Source organism: Phlebotomus papatasi, chromosome 2 (assembly GCF_024763615.1).
Source record: "Phlebotomus papatasi isolate M1 chromosome 2, Ppap_2.1, whole genome shotgun sequence".
NCBI classification, from domain to species: domain Eukaryota; kingdom Metazoa; phylum Arthropoda; class Insecta; order Diptera; family Psychodidae; genus Phlebotomus; species Phlebotomus papatasi.
The window spans coordinates 171,545-192,502 of NC_077223.1; the positions used below are offsets into that span (position 1 = coordinate 171,545).

General features: G+C 33.7%; 4 protein-coding genes across 5 annotated transcripts; 2 read left to right on the forward strand and 2 right to left on the reverse strand.

The window, feature by feature from the left end:
• Window positions 1-1,833: 1,833 nt before the first annotated feature.
• Window positions 1,834-2,660, reverse strand: LOC129802029 (39S ribosomal protein L12, mitochondrial). The gene is made up of 2 exons (XM_055847568.1): window positions 2,595-2,660; window positions 1,834-2,490 (listed from the first exon to the last, which is right to left on the reverse strand). Exon 2 carries the CDS (start codon window positions 2,452-2,454, stop codon window positions 1,897-1,899), a length of 558 nt encoding a protein of 185 aa, XP_055703543.1. The 5' UTR covers window positions 2,455-2,490; window positions 2,595-2,660; the 3' UTR covers window positions 1,834-1,896.
• A 132-nt stretch (window positions 2,661-2,792) lies between these two features.
• LOC129802028 (cathepsin L) lies at window positions 2,793-8,110 on the forward strand. The gene is made up of 4 exons (XM_055847567.1): window positions 2,793-2,930; window positions 3,015-3,125; window positions 3,932-4,137; window positions 7,239-8,110. The coding sequence occupies exons 2-4, from the start codon at window positions 3,030-3,032 to the stop codon at window positions 7,957-7,959; spliced, it is 1,023 nt and encodes a 340-aa protein (XP_055703542.1). The 5' UTR covers window positions 2,793-2,930; window positions 3,015-3,029; the 3' UTR covers window positions 7,960-8,110.
• Window positions 8,111-8,197: 87 nt separating this feature from the next.
• LOC129802027 (sprouty-related, EVH1 domain-containing protein 1) lies at window positions 8,198-15,848 on the reverse strand. 2 transcript variants are annotated; one of them, XM_055847565.1, is made up of 6 exons: window positions 15,545-15,848; window positions 12,906-13,083; window positions 12,664-12,832; window positions 11,857-12,003; window positions 10,931-11,249; window positions 8,198-10,859 (listed from the first exon to the last, which is right to left on the reverse strand). In XM_055847565.1, the coding sequence occupies exons 1-6, from the start codon at window positions 15,559-15,561 to the stop codon at window positions 10,532-10,534; spliced, it is 1,158 nt and encodes a 385-aa protein (XP_055703540.1). In that variant the 5' UTR covers window positions 15,562-15,848; the 3' UTR covers window positions 8,198-10,531. The 2 variants fall into 2 exon arrangements, with proteins under 2 accessions (XP_055703540.1, XP_055703541.1); XM_055847566.1 differs by having other exon boundaries at window positions 11,857-11,943; window positions 15,545-15,839.
• Window positions 15,849-16,435: 587 nt separating this feature from the next.
• On the forward strand, window positions 16,436-20,841 carry LOC129802032 (kelch-like protein diablo). The gene is made up of 4 exons (XM_055847576.1): window positions 16,436-16,495; window positions 16,572-17,529; window positions 19,668-20,508; window positions 20,621-20,841. Exons 2-4 carry the CDS (start codon window positions 16,626-16,628, stop codon window positions 20,643-20,645), a joined length of 1,770 nt encoding a protein of 589 aa, XP_055703551.1. The 5' UTR covers window positions 16,436-16,495; window positions 16,572-16,625; the 3' UTR covers window positions 20,646-20,841.
• The last annotated feature ends 117 nt before the right edge of the window (window positions 20,842-20,958 follow it).

Sequence of the window (20,958 nt, forward strand, 5' to 3'; positions counted from 1 at the left end):
AAAAGAGCACATGTAAAAAAAAGAGGATTTAGAGGTTGATTCTCAAGAAAATTCCCTATGGGACTGATCTCGTATGAACGAGATCCTAACACTTAACAGAGATAAAGTAATGTCCAAACCTTTAATCATAACACGAAGTGTTTCTAAAAGGAAGAGAGATAGAGACAAAGTTCAGAAAGTTTCCTTAACGACGAGAATGGTTTAAATATTTTGCCAAGTTACTTACAGATTTTTTTTAACCAAATCGGATTCTTTTGTATCATATATTATATCAGTTATTATATTAAAATAAAAGAAATTTATAGCAGAATGGTTGCAAAAAAAAATATTGAAAGAAAGAAAACATGAAAATAGTCGAAAATATTACAAACAATAGATATAATTTGCACCTTTCCTAGCCAAAAAAAATTAACTACAATTACATTTATATAATGAATGTGAGATAAGTAATTTAAACGAAGCAAAATAAATTTGAAGGAGAATATTACTGTAGTGAGTGATAAAATTGGTGAACATTTTTCGTCAACACAGAATAATCTTCCAAAAACACAATATACACCACAACTTCAATCCTCATAAATGTCATAATAAACTACAAAACTTAAAATTGAGAAATAATTAAAAAAAAAGATCGTGGACATAAAAGAAAATTGAAAAAAAATGATTTTCTGAACAATTTGATAATTTTTGTCTGAGTATTTCTTCTGAAATTCAGAATTACAATTTTCTAAAAACAAAAAGGAAAGATGAAGAGATGTAAAAAAAAGTCTAAATAGTAGAGTGATGTGCTGGTTGTAATTTTGTTAAAAAAAAATGTGAGTTCGCTCTCTATATGTGTCAATACCTCAGAATATAATCGATAAATGCAAGAAATGATCAATACAAGCAAATTGTATTTGAGAAAGCCACAAAAATATTAATAAATTAACAAAAGATGATGATTTTTGCAGTATTATTATATATGAATATAAAACAAGCGATAAGCTTAGATCATCTTATTGTAAGTTACATTCTTAAGGTGAGCCAACGCAGAAAAACTAATTTAAGTCCAGATAAGTTTGTGATGGCTGAGATTCTTCCAGGCAACCACAGAGTGCTTGCAACTCGAGGTGCAAGCAACTCAGAAAGAATCACACCTAATTATATTCAAATTCGTTTGTGAGTTGAATTTTTAGGGGTTAAAAAGCGCATCAAGCAAACTTCTGGGCGACTGACAGGGATAAAATTGGCTCGACAATTTGTGGCATTCCACGAGATTTTTTAGCTGAGATTCTTTACAACTGATTTTATTTAGAATCGATAATACTATTTTCAGACTTAAAATTATTAATTAATGGTTACTCAATTTAAAAATAATTAAAAAGTCACGGGTATCATCGTGATCTATGATATCCATCTAAAAATCTCAAGTTAAAATCTTTCCGCCCCGAGGCCCGAAATAGAGATCAAGGAGAGCTGAGAATACTTCTATTCTGCTGTTTCATTTTGCAAAGGCCGTACGTCACTTCATATCCACACAGCCGGAACTGAGAATACGAAGTTTTGTTAGGATTATATAGTAAGGTAAGACGGATATCGCTTAATATTTATCTGCATAAAGGTGTTCAAGCTTCTTTCTTATATCAGTTCAGTTTATTTTCATCTCATTTAGTCTTTTTAACCCCTTTTCCCATGCGGCCATCGTCGTCTTAGCGTTGATACTAACCTTCGTTATGAAATCGATGGAAAATCCCTTCACTGCTAGTTGTATGTTATTTGTGGGAATATATCATACTGATGAGAGAGGAGAAATTATATATTTACCCGGGTATATTTTGGGAATCAAAAAAAGACTTCACATGGCTATTTTTTTTTATTTTCTAGTAAATGTAAATCAAGAGACAATTTACAAAATGATTACTCAATTACAATATCAGCGCCCACTTTCGTAAGTGCCTCTCTGAGTTTTTCAGCCTCATCTTTGGGGATGTCTTCCTTCACAATTGCAGGAGCACTCTCTACAAACTTTTTCGCCTGCACTAAATTCATTCCTTCAAGTAAATTCTTTATCTCTTTAATGAGGGCCACCTTCTGTTTATCGTCGAATTTCATTAGTTTTACTTTAAAGGCTGTCTGGACAGTTTTAGGAGTAGCCTCTTCTTCTTCTTCTTCCGTTGGAGATACTTGAGCCATTCCTCCTACCATTGGCATAAAAGATGCGTCTGGCAGATTGAGCTTCTTCTTCAGCATTCCACTGAGTTCAGATACTTCTATCAGATTAAGTGCACTAATTTCATTTACCAATTTGATAAGTTTTGGATTATCTGGTCCGCCCAATCCTTCGGGAGGAGGCATCTTCAGTTTTTCTGTCCTACTGACTTCTCCCGCCGCTGCAACGTTACTATAATAACATCCTTGAGATATCCTGTACCAATTGTACCTATTTAACCTTAGTATTGTTTTCAAATTCTGCATTTTGTTTATCTGCCAATCGCCCACGATATGCAAAAACTAAAATAAAATGCGAGCGTGAGATGTAAAGGTTAGGTGAGGTGAATGACAAATGAATCGATGAATAAAATGGATAGTTCCACCTCCAATTCTAACAAATTTACCGTTTTTGACTTCTAGTCCAGAAAAAAGTGAGGAATTTCTTGCTGATGTTGAAAACTCAGTCCTAAATGTTATCCTCATTGATAATTCCGGTCATCAAATATTGTAATTTTTACATATTAAAAAAAAAATAACAGTCAAAATTATCTTTTTGGAAGATTTTGCTTTTTCTTTAACGATAAAGATTTCCGGAATGACGCACGCGTCCGTCGCTCATATCGCTCAGCGTTTACTCATCGAATTTTCATCGATTTTGACCATATAAAAATTGCTCAATTCAATTATTTGGCTCAGTCTGTTTCTGTCATTTAAAGTGAGTGGATGCTATTTTTTCTAAGGTAAGGAAAATCTTTTTGTTCGTCAATTTTTACAAGTTTTCTTTGTCTATGAAACTGCTGATAACGTTGTTTTTTGCGTTTCAGTAAAAGCGAATAATTATGAAGTTTGTTGGATTGATCTTTGTTGCTATAATTGCAACATCACATGCTGTTTCCTTTTTTGATTTGGCCCTCGAGGAGTGGAAGGCTTTCAAGGTGAGTTTACAGTTGAGATGCAAAAATTATTTTCCTGGCCTCATGGGCCACTGGGTTTCTTTTTAAGTTATTTAACGTGTTTAGCTATAATGAATCATCCGACTTTTGTCATAAATTCTGATATATATATATATATATATACATTTTAATCAGCATTGGAAAAGAATATTTTTTATCTATTAAAAATGAGGGCTTTTATAGCAACAACAATCGAAAATATTGTTGTTTTGTTGATGTTTTTTCGTTTGTTTTTGGTTTCATAAAAAAAAATTATTTGCGTCAAAATTTCTTGAAAATAATATCCAATTTTTTTATTGATTAAATAATTATTTTGAGCAGTAAAATAAGAGAAACTTCAACTGATAAGCTCAGACCGCTCAGACAGAGACATAATTACACTTTGTTGTTTTGTTGCCTATCCCTGAATTTTTAACATTGATTATAATGAGGTAGCCTAAGTATTCCAGATATTTCTCCCATGATTTCTTTGGTAACCCATTAAAATACTCAAATGAGTAATGAAATAGTACAATTTGCTCTATTTTACTTGACGACTTCAGATAAAGGAAGTCTGACGAATACCAATTACAAATTTCTAAGATTAAATTGCATGTAATGTGCGTTATCAGCTATAAAGTATAAAAAAAATGGTTTAGGAAAAATGGGATAAAGGGAAATTATTGAAATGGTACATTGCAATATAACTATAGCTGTTACATCATCTTTTGCAGAATTTCTCATTTGCGGTTTAAATTTTTGCTTTAACTTTGGCCTCATCAAAAAATTCTTTTGTCTCCTTTTTACAGGCGGAACATAGCAAAAACTATAGGGATGTGCACGAGGACAAAATGCGTTTTGAGATTTTTAAAGACAACAAGCACAAAATTGCGCGTCACAACCAGAGATATGAAGAAGGAAAGGTCACATACAAACTTGGGTTGAATAAATACGCAGATTTGCTGCATCATGAGTTCGTTGGGAAGATGAATGGCTTTAACAAGACGGCATTCAAGTAAGTCTCTGTTCCATTACCCCATTTTGCTCATACGGATTTGTTTTACATTTTTTGCTTACATTAATATGCCCTAAATGTTATTTGTACAGTTGCTTAAAATATGCAGAGTCAATTTTTGGGTGTCGAATATCGATAGGTTCCCTTTCCCAAATAAGACTGTTATTCTATTTATGCTTTATATTTGAGATAAAGCAAGTAATTTGCTGATGTTGTTTTACTTCAGAAACAATATTTAGTCATTGACAGCTTCCATGAGATAAAATTGCAATATGATATAGGTTTATCTAAATTTACATTGTGTGGCAGTAAAAGTACTTGAGCCTAAGATAGTTTGAAGATAAGATTAAAGAAATTTTTGAAAGATATGTCACAAATTTTCAGCCTCTGATTAACTTGCAATTCATTAGTAATTTCATTATTATTGGCAAATAATTTTGATGCTAATATAGTGTAGTGTAGCCGTTCTAAAATGTCGTAATTATGTATAAGAACCTATCAATTATTTTTCCAATTATAGGATTATAATTGGAAAAATATATATAGGATGAACTAAATCGAACTTTTCACAAGATTTTCGATATTATTGATGAGTTACATTTTTTATGCCTTTACCTTTGAAATGTTTTTGTTAACATTTATTCTTTATTGAAAAAAAAACTTATTTATTTTTTTTATAATATTTAAGTAAAATATAGTGAATAAAAACAAGGCCTACATTTACCACGATATTGCACACATTACACATAAATGACTGGTTAATTAATGGCTTAACAATATAATAAAAAAAGCGAAAAGCGAACCATAAACGGACGCAAATCGAAGATTATATTGTCAATAAATATTACTCTATATATTATTTATATTTTATATGTAATTGGCGAAATTAAAAAGCGATTTATACAAAATTTTACCGCACGAAATGTTGTAAAACTCAGCAAACGCAGCAAACACATTTTTAGCTAATTTTGCTAAACGTTAAAGGTATGCAAAGTGTGGTGTTCCTTTAAAGGAGCAAGCTTACATATTAAAAATCATATAATCATCAATATCCGGTTACCTAACAAATAAACCACTTTAACCAAATAGTACATTCAATGGGTCAGGTGATGGAGCACTCGCTCTTTGATGCATTTGTGTACTGTATTCGATGCTCCTTTAAATCACCGGATTTTTTTTTTGCATTTAAGGCGTTCTAGCTTAAATGTGCATCCAGCGAGCTTTCGGAGAATGGGAATGACAATCTCATCCCTGTATAAGAAAAATAATAATGGATGTTCCGAAAATCTCGTTTGCAAAAAGGCTTAGTTCCTCTATGGAACGTAGTGCTACTATTACTATTAAACAAATAAACTAATAAAATTAACTTACTGTACAACGGCCAGAACAAATTACAATTCTTTTTCGAGTCAAGGAAAAAAACCTTCGATTACTACACTATGCAAAAAATTGACAAGTTTTTTTAGCACCAATTTTTGCTGTTTTGTTTCACATTATCAATTATTCCTCTAGTTTTAGTGTAATATAAATCTTAATGAATGGGCATTCATTGGAAAGGTAGGTATAGTTGTGCTTCAACTTACATTATATTTGTTAAAAAATGTTCCTTGGGGGCAAAAAAACCAAGTCTAACTAAAAATTCACAAAAAATCACCCTAAAGAGAATCTGCGAAAACTCATATACACTAAAATAAATTAAATATTAATATAGTCTCTTTATCATACAATCACTCAGAAAGAACTCTAAAACGCATAGTCTTTTGATTTGGCGGAAAAAATAATGTGACCGCACAGGTGTAAAACCTATTTTTTTTTAATTTTAGTATTTTTTCCAATTTATTAAAATAGTTTTGATGTTGAAAAGTTAGAACAATTACCTTACATAGAATTAGTGTTGTTTTGGACGCTAAAGATCTTAATTTAGACACTAAATACGTCAATAGGGGAAATCTACCTTCGGGCAACTCAAGTTTCGGACAATTCAATTTTTTCTCTATGTTTCTTATGGATTTTACTCATAGCTCTTTTCTGAAAATTTTAGGCATTAAACTATCTATTAAAATATAATATTATAATGGGCCAAATTCATTTATAACACTTTGAAAAAAAAAATGATTTGTGCGAAGCATAAATCATCCGAAGGTAGCGCGCTTTCCCCCACTAGAATACTGTTTGGACAATAAAGTATGACCACTTAGTCAAAAAGTCATTTTTTTGGAACAATTCAAGAATAACAATTTTTTAATATAATACATTGATATTTGATGCCTTGACAAACAATTTTTCAGGTTTCGGTAAATGCAAACATGGGAAAATGTATTTTTCTGTTAGAGGCTCTGTTAAAATTTGCAGCCTAAATCATCAATAAAAATTAAACCGATAAAAAATAAAGGTATGAATGATAGGGGTTAATTCAGGCTATAATCCACGCTTACTTGGTCAGACGGGACGTCTCACACCTAACTTTGAAAAGTTCAACAGAGCCTGATTTGGTGTATTTTCTGCTTATATAGACGATAGGAACAAAAATAGTCAAATAACCATAAAATTAATTTTCTGACAATACCAATCAATAATAATTTTCGTTTTAATGAAAAATATTATGTATAGTTATTGTAGTTTCTAGTGTCAAAAGGTTTTTGCTTAACAAAAAATGAAAATGTAAAAAAAAATAATAAAAATCATTCATTAATGCGGTAGTTTGAAAATTCGTTATTTTTAAACTTAAATATTTTTTTACAGCAAATAGTCAGTCGGAGATTTGCAAAAAATATTCTAGATTCCTACACCTTCTACTTTACGATTAAGTGCAAACATTACAAAGTATAACAAAGAATAACTTTAGGTAGTCAGGAAAAATTATTTTCTCTATGAAAAGGTGACCCAATCGTTCTTAAAGAGTGATGTACGTGATCAAGTATTTTCCTAAACTGAAAACTTTTGAGCATGTCATTTAGGCCAATTGTTTAGAGAAAAAAGTAACTCAGAATTTTAAAGTAATTCAATGTGCTAAGCGTGCTGAGAATGCGTTTAGCTCACCAACTTTTATTATCGTAGCAAATGCAAGGACATTGATTTGAATTTTAAATTTTTAATTCTAGCAACAGAATTACTGAACATCGAATCGAAACAGGAGCTACATTCATTGAGCCAGCTAATGTAGAAGTACCTGAGACAGTGGATTGGCGAAAGAAGGGAGCTGTGACTGCTATTAAGGATCAAGGACACTGTGGTTCATGTTGGGCGTTTTCGTCCACTGGAGCTCTTGAAGGTCAACACTTCCGAAAGTCCGGAGTGCTAGTCTCTTTGTCAGAGCAAAATCTTATTGATTGTTCGGGATCTTATGGAAATAATGGGTGTAATGGGGGTCTCATGGATTATGCATTCCAGTATATCAAAGACAATGGTGGTATTGACACAGAAAAAACCTATGCTTATGAAGGAATAGATGATACTTGCCGGTATAATCCAAAGAATCGTGGTGCTACGGATAAAGGATTTGTGGACATTCCCACGGGAAATGAGGAAAAGTTAAAGAAAGCTGTTGCTACTATTGGCCCAGTATCTGTGGCTATTGATGCCAGTCATGAATCCTTCCAATTGTATTCCAGTGGGGTTTACAACGAGCCTGAATGCGATAGTCAGCAACTCGACCATGGAGTTCTTGTTGTTGGTTATGGCACTGATGAGGATGGGCAGGATTACTGGCTAGTTAAGAATTCCTGGGGTTCAACTTGGGGCGATAATGGATACGTAAAGATGGCTAGGAATGAAGAAAATCAATGTGGAATTGCGACAGCTGCATCCTATCCACTCGTTTAAGGGTCAGTATATGTCCTCCATAAGATACAATAATTTAACCACTTCTTCAATAATTCATAAAGTGAGTGAACAATATAATGTCGTGTGTTTGTAATAGAAATCAAAAATATTTTGTTTTTATACATTAAAAAAAATAAACGAGAGAAAAATAGATGCAGAATTCTCAGTTTCATGATGGTCCAATAACGATCCTCATCCAAAGATGCTAAAACAAAACAAAAAAATAATACGATCTGAGGACAATCCCAAAACATTTCTCATTTATTTTACACACTTATTACAATCTATTAAATATTTGTTTATTTTTATACGTAATACCAATGAATGAATGATGAAAGTAAATCGCGGGTATTTTTTCTCATTATATTTCCATTCTTTATCTTAGATCATTTTTTTTTCTTTTTTATTCGCTATGCACAGAGTTTCATTTTTTTTTTATTAACATTTAATGTATACCAATTTTTTCAGTGTGTTCTTTTAAAAAGTACATGTGTAAATTCCCCTTTTCTAGAAAAAGGGTTGTTTTACAACAATTTCAAACGAATTTGTCGGACTATTCTTTTTGCACGCGCATTTTGTAATATAAATAAAGTATGATGATATTTCTACTAGAACTGTGCGCTCTGTTAAAAAAGTCAATTTCGGTTATTTATCTTCAATTCTTGTTCATTTTTTTTCATTCTAAATCTCACACGCTTTTTCTTCAACACGCTCAATTTAAATTAAACCTAAAATTACAAAATTATTTTTATTGAAAACACATCATTATATATATATATATATATATATATATATATATATATATTCCATTTCTATATAAATTTAAGTTCTTATGTTTTTGACCAAAAAGAATTATATTATATACTAAATTGTTAGCAGCACACTGTGACGTTTTCTCTTGTGAGTGATATTTTTTTTATTCCGTATTTGTAAATTAATAAATTTTCAAATTTCTAATGTATAAATAGTAGTAATATTAAAACAAAAATTGAAATAGAGATGCAGTTGAAATAGAATTTACAAAAGCAAATCATCATTATCAATCAAAAGAAATTTTAAAAAATGCATTACCTTCTTTTATAAGACCTACATTTTATTATTTTTAATGCTGAAACTCAAAGAGATACCAATATATTCTCTGCATTTTTCTGCACTTTCCCAATTGTTAAATAATTTTGGAGGTTTTGAGACATCACTGTCTATCGTGACGGTAGATTATTAAATTGTTTCGTTTCAGAAACGTCTCTTGGTCTTGTAAAATATAGTTGGAAGAGAAAACATCTAGCTCACGAGTTCGAGCACTTCAAGTGGTCTGAATAACATCGTCACTCCTTTTTTTATATTCTTATTTAATTAATTTGCTTTTTTCATTATACTCCTTTTCAATATAGGTAATACATGTTATTTTTATTTATAATTTACATAGTACTCTTATCTATTTTTTTTTTATAAATATTTCCTTCTCAGATATTTATGTAAAACCTAAAGAAATATATTTTTTATTACAGTTTACTTAATAATTCCTATAGAAATTAGAAAAAAAGATTGGATATTGATTTTAAAAATGAACATCTATTAGTCATCCCTGAGCCCAAATTTTAGAGATGAATAATTGTGTTCTTTTTCATTTACCATTGAATAATTTTACCCTAAATTAAATGTATTTTACAGTTTTTAGAGGAAAAATTACTCAATTGTATTGTTCAATTTCTAATTTTAATTTTTGGCAAAAAATCTTCATCTATCATTTTCTTTTTTAAAGTATTTTTCGAAAGGTTATGCACCAGATTTTCTATGCATGGCATGCTTCATTTAGTACAATGAAAAGCAAAAATGGTGAATAAATACGCATTTCTCTGTATAAATTAAAAAGAAAGAATAAGAAAATACTATATAAATTACAAAAAGTGGCATGTGATTTTGTGATGATGGAAAAAGTGATGTAAAATTTGGTGGTTGTACGTTCTTTTCTGTGAGATTTTTTTTAGAATAAAAAATTATCATGAGAAAAGAAGTTTGCCAATTTGCATTTTTTCATCAAAATTCCTCTTTAATCATTTGCTACTATGCGTAATTTTTATAATTAATTTGCAACATTTTCTAAATCCATCAATGCTTATACACTGGATTATTTTTGCAACAGTTGTACATTTTTTAGTTTCACTTTTCAACACTGCGTTAAATTTATTTTCTTTCATTGAGACAAGAAGACATCTATAAGTTAAAATATACGTTTTTAATGTTCTTTTATCTGCTAAACTGGCTTCATCTACCATTGGATATTTTTATGTTCCAATGATGACATAATTCTCTTTGATTCTTGTTTTAATCTTTGTTTCCTGTCTCTTTGGAAGGGGGAATGTGTGGAATGTAGATTTTCGTGGATTTTCCATCTATTTCTCGGTGAAAATTCCCACACTCGCCGCTACACCCTTTAGATCCAATTTTGCGTTTCATCGGCAAATCGAACGTGTTTGGATGGCCTAGTGCCGAGGGAAATGGTTTGATACTGATTATAGCACTGGCGGTGGTCACTGGCGGGATATTTCGGCTGTTCCAGCGTATCCCATCGTCAGTCCTGCGGTCTGTGTTTCCCACCACAGACACCACAGGACATTCCAAGCCAGTGGCATGCGCGTAATGGTGGATAGCACCACAGGCACGGTACCAGAAGGGACAACAATGCTAATCCCAACCAACGTTTTGTGCAGCCAGAATCATTGACGCACTCGCACGGATGGGCAGGCATGTCACCTTCTGGATCATTCATGCAGTGATACAGCATGCCTCTAGCACACACCATGCCTGACATATTGTCTAGGCCTACGCGAAAACAATCTGGAGCATACTCACATGCTCCCTTGCGGTTCCATTCTTCTGTATAAAACTCTTGGCAGTATCTGTACGTATAGAGAGAGACTTCATCAGTTGGTACACAAACTTTTAGTTTTTGGTGTAAATTCTAACTTACCGACAACGCAATCTCGATTTGACGGGAAGAACATCCTTAAGAGCAGTTTGAGGAACATCCAGTGCTGTCCTTTTCTTTAAACTACACGCCGAATCGTGTCTTGTGTTAATTACGGCCCCTACTGTAGGTTCATCCACCACTGGGTAGTTGTATTCGTGGGCCGCAGTCAGTTGCACATAAGAGTAGTTATCCCCAGGTGCAATACCGCCAGGAGCTTCTTGATTGTTGGAACTAGGATTCGGAGATTGTTGTTCCAATGGTGGATGCGGCAGAGGGGGCTTCTCCGACGATATGTAGTGAATATTTTGCTTTTCGCTCTCTGTAAGAATTATTAATTAAAAATATAATAAGAATTAGGACTAATTTCAGCTGATTATTGATAAGATTAATATATTTATGGTGAAATCCTAAAGCGTCACTCTCTTCTATCTTAGCAGTATTGAATTTTAAAATTTTCTGTTTCATAGATTTTGAATCTAGATTTATTTATCCAGACTAAAAATTGCAAATTGATATCCTTCGTAATTTTTGAGCTATTAAGCTCATAAGTCCGAACGAACAGGACAGTACTTCTATATCCACATACATAATGTATTTTTAATCAAGGAGATGTGAAAAACAGTTTGCAAGCCTGAGGGCCAATTTTTGAAATTATCACTCGCACCCGCGAGCTCTTTAGTGGCCGAGAGAAATTGACTCGCACACCATGGAAATTCTTGAGTACGTGCAACGAGTACTTTATGTTATAAAAAAGTCGTTACAGAAGGATTTGAATCTACGGGGTGTGCGAGTGGATTTCTCTCGGCCACTAAAGAGCTCGCGGGTGCGAGTGAGAGTTTCAAAAATTGGGCCTCTGTCTGATAGGAGAGTGAGTATTCCAATACAGGAGATTAATAAGAATACGACCTAATATTTTCAACACTTACTTTGGCTTCCTTCCGAATTGGAGTTTGATCGAGATTCTGATGGTTCTAAGGGTAAATCTAGAGTCATAAATACATCATCTTCACCCACTGTTGAGTCGTATTTATTCAAAAATGGTTTCCATGGTGTTTTGGTGTCATTGTCCATTCCTGTAAAAGAAAAAAAAATATAGTTTCTTCAATTAAAATTTCATAGATGTTTGATAACTCTGAATCAACTAGAGTGGTATACAGAAACAGAAATATATATACGAATAATATTAAAAAATAACATATGCAATTTTTACTACACATAAAATAATAATTGGTGCAATGGACAAATTCTTGAATTTAGACTTACCATGAAGAAGTATTTATCCAATAGATGGATTTATTATTGAAGCAACCAAATAAGGAAAACAAGAGAGCAGAAAACTACATTAGAATTTTCTTTGGTTAGGCTCTTTTAATACACCAAATATTATTATAGTTGTTAATTGAGTAACTTCTGACTTGATGATGATTTGGTGAGAAAATTTATTGTGGAAAAAGATGTTTTGCGGGAGCTTAAATTTATTGGGCTCATTTTTTAGAGTTGAGACAAATTTATCTCTCGATTATAAATTCTACTTAAGACAGAAATCAAAAATTAATGTGAACATATACGAAATTTGTGTTTCATTTTTTTATTGAAAAAAAAAATAGGGAAATCTATTCAAAAATTAGAAAAAAAATATAAGAATATTGGAAGACTACAAGTAGTTACAGTACTATTTATATTATGTAAAATGGCATGCAATTCTACAATAACGAGAGACAATTAAGTCATACCGTCAATTAAGTCATCATATGCCCTTATGATACCCTTATCAAAAGCCCTTGCGTCTGCAGCTGTTTGAAATGTAAGCCCATTGCGCTGCTTTCCAGCTCGCCAGTGGTGAAAAGTTGGCATAACTTTGAAATATTGCAGGTCTCTGTTGATGACACAGCTGAGAATAACCTGAAAATTAAAAAAAAAGAAAATTAGGCAAAATATCCTGCGATTGGAAATTAGAAAAGAAATCAAATCTTACAGTTTGGTCGGATATTCGTTGGCCATAAATAATGTACTCATGGCCACCAACTTCCGGAGGTAGGCGAGCACGTTTCCTGATGGACACATACGCCAGCCCACCACTAGGCAGTGGTACCCAACCCTCTGTACTCTCATCCCTGGTCATCACCTGCGCACGTACTCTAACTAGGTAGTCACTGCAACAGAGATAGTAGTGCAAATGTGATTTATACTATTTAACAGATGTGATTCAATTTTGTTAATTTCGATGCTTTGTGGTTACACTTAACATTATTCAAAGGCATGAACGTTCGAAGGGAGAGCACTTTCCCCTATAACAGGCTATATCCTACAGTGTTAAAATGAATTCGAACCACAAATTTTGATTTTTTTTATACTATTAGTTAATTGTTTGATTTTTTTATGAAAATACTGATTCACTTTTTAATTGGGTTCTAACATGATGTAATTTGGATAGAAAAAAACAATTGTGGATCTAAATGAAATAATTGTAAGGATCAGCTTCATTTACAAATAGGCGAAAAAATCATAGTGTAGCCTCACAGCTCAAAGTAGTCCTAACTCCCCCTAGTTTATTCTTTAAAAAAAAAAACTTTCACCCTGTCTTCTTTATTCTCAGATGCAATGCTTAGGATTATTACCCATATTTTATTCTTAAATTGTCAGCAATTGTGCTTGTAAATCTATATTGCAAATTTGTTGTGACAAAATAGACAATATTTGACAATGCTGATTAACCAATGCATCTCTAAAGAAACACCTTGGGATATTATTATACTTAGAAAAAAAAAAATACTCTCACACCAGTTATAATTGTTAATAAGGATTTTTTTCTACAAATATCTGACAGTTTGTTTAAAAAATTATAATGAATTAGTGCAGATTGTGTTGGAGAATTTTAGTCTATATTGGAGTTTCATTCACAAGAAAATTTTTCGCATTCAATTCTCCTTTTCATTCATTCCCTCCATTCATTAGCTTTCAACCCCGTTTGCCCTCGACCAACATTCTCTGCTTAAATGCGTTTCTAGGGTGGCTCGGAGAGGGGTGATATAGTGAAATTGGGTCAGTTGAGTCACTGGGATGGATACACAAACTCAGGAATATCAAGCAGTTTTCGGGAAGAGAGCAAGAGAGCAAATGCGTGTGAGTATTTGTGCAATTTTCGGGAGAGTTATCAATGAATCGGGAGAGATTTGAAGTTTCTTTGTATTTTCTTTGATGAAAGTATTCTCATTCTCAACGATCGTTCATCTCACACACATACGGTTTTCGTTCTGCTCTCTCTCCCTCTCCCACACACACACACTACACACAAAATTGTGAATCAAATTGATGATCCCCATAAGTGAGAGACATAAGCATTCCCTCTCTCACTCGTATGCTCAACTAAGTGTATTCTATATCCAACTATCTCACTCTCCATTGAGAGTCAATTGACAATAAATTAATTAATAGTTAATTTAAAAATTAAATAGGAAAATTATTAAAACAAAATTTTTTTGGTAAAATAATCTTTTACAAAAAAAAAATGAAATTAAATGTCAACTCATTCACACACATATTGAAAAATGTCTTTAATTCTCAAAAGTTTCATGATTTTAATAAGCTCCCGTTCTACCTTGCATTTGCAGATATTCTCATTCCTCATGCCCACTTATGTATTCCTGAGATATGATATGATGTTAATCATACCATATTCTCTTTGAGAGCGTTTTATCTCTGAGTATGAGAGAGCGTACGTTTTGAAATGATGAATAGAGTAGGAAAATTCATTGATTGCACACTATTTGTACAATTTTATCTATGAATATGTTTCCCAGTGTGGTTCATTGAGTACTTTTTTCACAGGCAAATGCCTTACCCAAAGAATAGATGAGGCCTTCTGTTTTGTATTGGAAAAGTCTTGTTGATCAAAAAATTAATAAAAAAAAAAGTTAGAAGAGGGAGTAAAATAAAAGAATTAGAGTGTCATGGCGCTGGATGTCACTTGTCTTCTATTGCGTGAGAGAGATGTTGCGAATGATGTTTAGTATAGATTGTAATTGAATTTATTCCAATAGATTTTCCTGCTCATGTGATTTGTTGTGGTAGGCTTGGATTGGAACTAATATTGAAGTCTTTTGCGGGGTGTATAGTATTTCAAGAATTGCACAGCAAACTGCAAATTATTTGACCAAGGTCTGCTGCCCTCTCAGAAATATCTCCCGAACTCTCTCACTCATTTTTATTCTCTATCTTTTCTTTCACTCTCACTTATTGAAGCTGATTTAAAGCCACCCACTCATATTTTTTTCTCACTCTAACAGCACTCCCTCACTCTCTGTCACTCTCTCGCGACTTTTCTTCATCTTTTTGGAAATATGTGTACAGTAAAAGAGTAGTAATTTTTCATTAACATATCACTAAATTAATACCCTATTTTTCAACACATTCTCACTTTGAGCCACCAGTCAATTTAATTTTATCCCAGTAATTCGGGATGGGATGGAATAAGAGAGGCCTATGGAGAGTGACCCTATCAATGGGTGGACAGGAACATCTTCAATGAATGGGGGGATAAAGTTGAAAGAAAACGAAAAGGTACCGCTTAGCCTTTTTCTCATTTCATCCACAAGTTGCACAAAAAAAACTTACTCTTCATGTCCCGTCATGATTTGATATACTGAATATCCTAATTTTCACTGGTATTAACACTGCTTTCACCATGTTTGAGGCAAAAAGACATCAGCCAACAAGTTTTTTTTTCTTCCTTTGACACTCGCGCAACGAGGTAGCAGCTCGACTGGTCGAATGATTTTGATCCTTCTCATTCGGTGATACAAATATTCAACATTATTTCAGGATGGATTTTTCGTCCTACGCACGCTCACTTTATGTTTCTTCTTCTTCTTCACGCGATTCTGACTGACGGCTGCTTCATCATTTTGACATCCCAACAGTCTGAATTTTGCTGATATTCGATCTCTTTGAATTATAATAATATAACTGTTAAAATTTTCATCTGAAGTGGAGTAATTTAGGTCTGATTCTTTAATGTGGATTGTTAAAATATAACTGAAATGTGGTCAAAGCCACAAAAATGTTTGTTTTTATTTTATTCCTAATAAACTTTTGCGTCTATGTATTTTAAATCTGGTATGTATAGCCTGGGCCGCCTGGGCAGATGTGACAAATAGATTTTAATTTATAGTAATATCTATTTTATTTTTGGTCATGTACAAGTACAAGGTTCATTTAAAAATTTCTTTTTTTTTATTTTGCAAAATCTTTTTTGATTTTTCGCCTTTTTACCCTCTGTACAAACCAATTAACCAGCGACGAAAATTTTATTCCTCCATGAAAGTTGCTAACGTATTTTTTTTAAATCTTTAGTAAGAAAAAATTGCAACACCTTCAGCTGCAAAAAAATATTACAGCAGGGTAAAGCAACTTTCATTATTGCTGGGTTTTTTAAGCATTTTTCTCCAATTTTCCTCTTAGTTTATCTTCAAATAATGATAATAAAAAGATCAGAGAATGTATTAAAAGTGTGAGAAAAATAAATACAGTGACTTTTTTCGGTGCGTGGACGAAAAAGCTACAAAGGTGAGTCTTTTGTGTATAATGGTTGTCAAATTAAGTAAAAGTAAAAAAAAATTTCTGAATTTGCTTTGGAATCAAGATTGACACTGTGTGGGGGTGGGCAAGCGCCCCGTTGCGCTTGGCGGCGAACAGGATGAGCGATGCTATATTGGGTGACCGAGCTCCATCGCCAGCAAGGTTAGCTCACACTTCAGACAAGCATCCGCGGGGTACGCTCGCTGAACTCAACGTCCTCCGTCGTCACCATGAGCTCTGCGATGTAATCCTGAATGTGGGAGGACGAAAGATTTTTGCCCACAGGGTAATTTTATCAGCCTGCAGTCCCTACTTCCGCGCTATGTTTACAGGCGAACTTGAGGAATCGCGACAAACGGAAGTCACCATTAGGGACATTGATGAGAATGCCATGGAACTGCTTATTGACTTCTGCTACACTTCCCACATTGTCGTAGAAGAATCTAATGTACAGACTCTGCTTCCAGCTGCATGTCTACTCCAACTGGCTGAGATTCAGGACATATGCTGCGAATTCCTGAAGCGGCAGCTGGATCCTACCAACTGTTTGGGCATTCGGGCTTTCGCTGACACTCACTCGTGTCGAGAACTCCTCCGAATTGCTGATAAGTTCACCCAGCACAATTTTCAAGAAGTGATGGAGAGCGAGGAATTTCTTCTGTTGCCCGTTGGTCAGCTCGTGGATATCATTTGTAGTGATGAACTCAATGTGCGTTCCGAGGAGCAAGTTTTTAATGCAGTGATGGCCTGGCTTAAGTACAACGTTTCTGATAGGCGTCAGCATCTTGCTCAAGTGTTGCAACATGTGCGTTTGCCGCTGCTTAGTCCTAAATTCTTGGTTGGAACTGTGGGCTCTGATTTGCTCGTACGCAGCGATGAAGCATGCAGAGATCTTGTGGATGAGGCAAAGAATTATTTGTTACTACCACAGGAGAGACCTTTAATGCAGGGACCTCGCACGCGCCCAAGGAAACCAACGAGACGCGGAGAAGTGCTATTTGCCGTGGGAGGATGGTGCTCTGGTGAGTTTGTTCACAATAATATTAAGCTCATATCATTTGTACATTATTCATATTTATTTTAGCCAAGCTTTCTTGGTAATTGAGTTGTTTTTTTTACAATTTACTGATTGTTCTCCGAATTTATTAAATTAAATTTAAATAATGAGTAAGTGCATTGGAAATTAAATAGAAAAGCTCAAAAGAAGCGCAGTATAAGGTTATAATTGAAATGGGTGAGAAAAGTGAAAAAAATGAAATAGTGAAGAAATATAAAAATACAAAACAAATAGTAAGTTGATTAATAGGGATAAATTAGATAAAATATAAGACAATGAAATTATAGAACAAATGAAAAAGGGCGTGTAGGGCCTATAGCCATAGCTTTTTTTATTTTATTTTTTACTGGAAAATTTTATGTTATACTCCATCAGGAAAAACTACTTTATTCTACTATTCTACATACTAAGAATTATAAACTACATATTTTACCAAGAAAAACTACATCTGAAAATCATACACCAATGCCATCAAAACCTCTGGAATTCTTTAATAAAATTAAAAACTAGAAGCTATCGACGATAATACGAGATGTGTTCAAATTGTAAAATTACTTCACATTTCTCGGTCTTCACGCGTTCTATTCTTGATTTTTTTTTATATCTTATTAGTGGGCATGTCCCTTATGTTGACAAGATCAGCCCGTTTGTGTTTTTAGTTAGTTTTTTTCAAATGTTAGTTCTGTTTCGATCTTCTTAGTGATTTTTTGATATTGAAAAAAATGATCAATGAAATTGCATTAAATTTAGTGTGGAAAAATGATGGTACAGGTTCTTAACAAGAGCTCTAGAATCAGTCTTTAAAAAGTTTAGCTGCGTCAGACTGCCCCATCCTCACGTAAAGAAGTTTTCTCGGAAAGCTTCTGGACACATCCTTGTTTGTTCATGATTTTTGGTCAAAAATAGTAACTTTATCATACGTCAGCCGCCGTTTTTACTAGAATTGATCCTCGGGGTCTTTTTCCTATTCATAGAACTGAAAAGCTCCTTGAAAAGATAGCGTTTTGGCATGATTAAGGATACAAAGACCCCATCGCCGGAAGAGCTCGCAGGCATATCAAAAGCACATATCAGAAGGATTTCGATTATTAATAGGCTTAATCACCAGTACATTACATATGAAGGAGATTACTTTTAAGGGAATAACATAAATATTAATGAATAAATTAATATTTTTAGAGGAAGATAAAAAATCACCTTACTTTTAGTATACACCGATGTTCTTAAGAGTTTCTTAGCTTATCCTGTATTTTTGTTGTTGTGCCCTCTTACCCAAATGACAATAAAATATAATGTAATATCAATTTTATTGTAAATTTTACGTGAGTTTGTAATATATTATATGAATATCCTTTAGCTGTGAAACCTGACCTAGTTTAGACTTTTCCAATAGCAGGACACATGCCACATGCCCTACTCGTTCTTTCGGAACATGGGTTATAAATCTAAATTAGAATTACATGATCAGAATATACCTTATTTTTTTAATCGATGATTTGTTTTGGTTTATATATTCAAATTATTTTAAACAACTAAGACAGTGATAAGTTCAGTCCAAAGTTCAGAGGGTAAATTATTGAAATCGCACTCGCACCCATAAGCTTTTTAGTGACTTCAGTATACGTGCAACGATTACAATATTATAAAGGAGTCGTTACAGAAGGATTTGAATCTAGGGGGTTGTTGTAACGAGTGTATTTCTCTCGGCCACTAAAGATCTGGCGGGTGCGAGTTCTATTTCAATAATTTGCTCTCAGGTGTGACATATGATAAGTTCTTTTCAATAGTATCAACTGTCGATTACGAGAAATTAAAATGGTAGCTGCAATTTTTATAGGTAATATAAATATATTTTAACAGTTACTTTCTTTTAAAAATGGTACAATATGGTCCAATAATGTTTAAAATCCATAGTCTAAAGGTTTCATTCTACCTCAGATTATCATAATGTTAAAAGTTGAGTTATGCCGTCCAGTCTAATAAAAAGATATTATAAATAAATAACTTAGGTTTAGCTGAAACCATATTCAGGCAACCTCGAAGTATTATGTGCAACTAGGAATACTACAGTGCTTAAGAATTCTTTCAAACTTCATTTTACAGGTGATGCCATCGCGAGTGTAGAGAAGTTCGATCCGCAGACAAACGACTGGAAAATGGTAGCACCTATGAGCAAGCGTCGTTGTGGCGTCGGTGTAGCCGTATTAAATGATCTTCTCTATGCTGTGGGTGGTCATGATGGCCAGAGCTATCTTAATAGCATCGAACGCTATGATCCGCAGACAAATCAGTGGTCCTGCGATGTAGCTCCAACGACATCGTGTCGTACAAGCGTCGGTGTAGCCGTGTTGGATGGTTTTCTATATGCCGTTGGTGGGCAGGATGGGGTGCAATGTCTAAATCATGTTGAGCGTTATGATCCGAAAGAGAATAAGTGGGCCAAAGTAGCACCAATGACTACTAGAAGACTCGGAGTTGCTGTGGCCGTATTGGGTGGGTATCTATATGCCATTGGAGGCAGCGACGGACAATGTCCATTAAACACGGTTGAGCGCTTCGATCCCAGACAAAATAAATGGTGTGCTGTAAGTCCCATGTCGACTCGTCGGAAGCACTTGGGATGTGCTGTTTTTAATAACTACATCTATGCTGTGGGCGGCAGAGATGACTGCATGGAATTGTCATCGGCTGAGAGATACAATCCCCACACCAATACTTGGAGTCCAATTGTGGCTATGACCTCGAGGCGCAGTGGAGTGGGTCTGGCCGTGGTAAATGGGCAGCTGTATGCGGTTGGTGGATTTGATGGGACTGCGTATCTCAAAACCATTGAAGTGTATGATCCAGAGACAAATCAATGGCGTCTTTGTGGATATATGAATTATCGACGCTTAGGTGGTGGTGTGGGTGTCATGAGGGCCCCTCAAACTGAAAATTATATGTGGTAGGCTCCTTTTTTAAGTGTGATTCTTACATAATCACACAAACATATTTACAATTAAGCAATGCCATGCAGTTCATGCTAAAAATAATAATTTCTCTCAATACTCATACAGGGTTCGCAAGGATTCAGTGGTGTAGACAGCAAGAAATGAGCCGGATGCTTCAATTATTTATTAAAAAAAAAAAAACGTAACTCCCTAGCTCTACATGATAAACAAAACACGCGTCCCCATTTTTATTATCTTAAAGATGCTGAAAACGTAAGTAACAGTATATATTTTTTAAAATAATAATATTATCTGATCTAAAAGAAACCAGTGCTCTATGACAAAAAGAATCATATAATTATACCACACATTTTTCATCCTTTAATCGGCACCCTGAATATATATTAGCGAGCCAAAATTTTTATGAATCAATGAATTATTTTTCATAGAAATGACAACTTTCT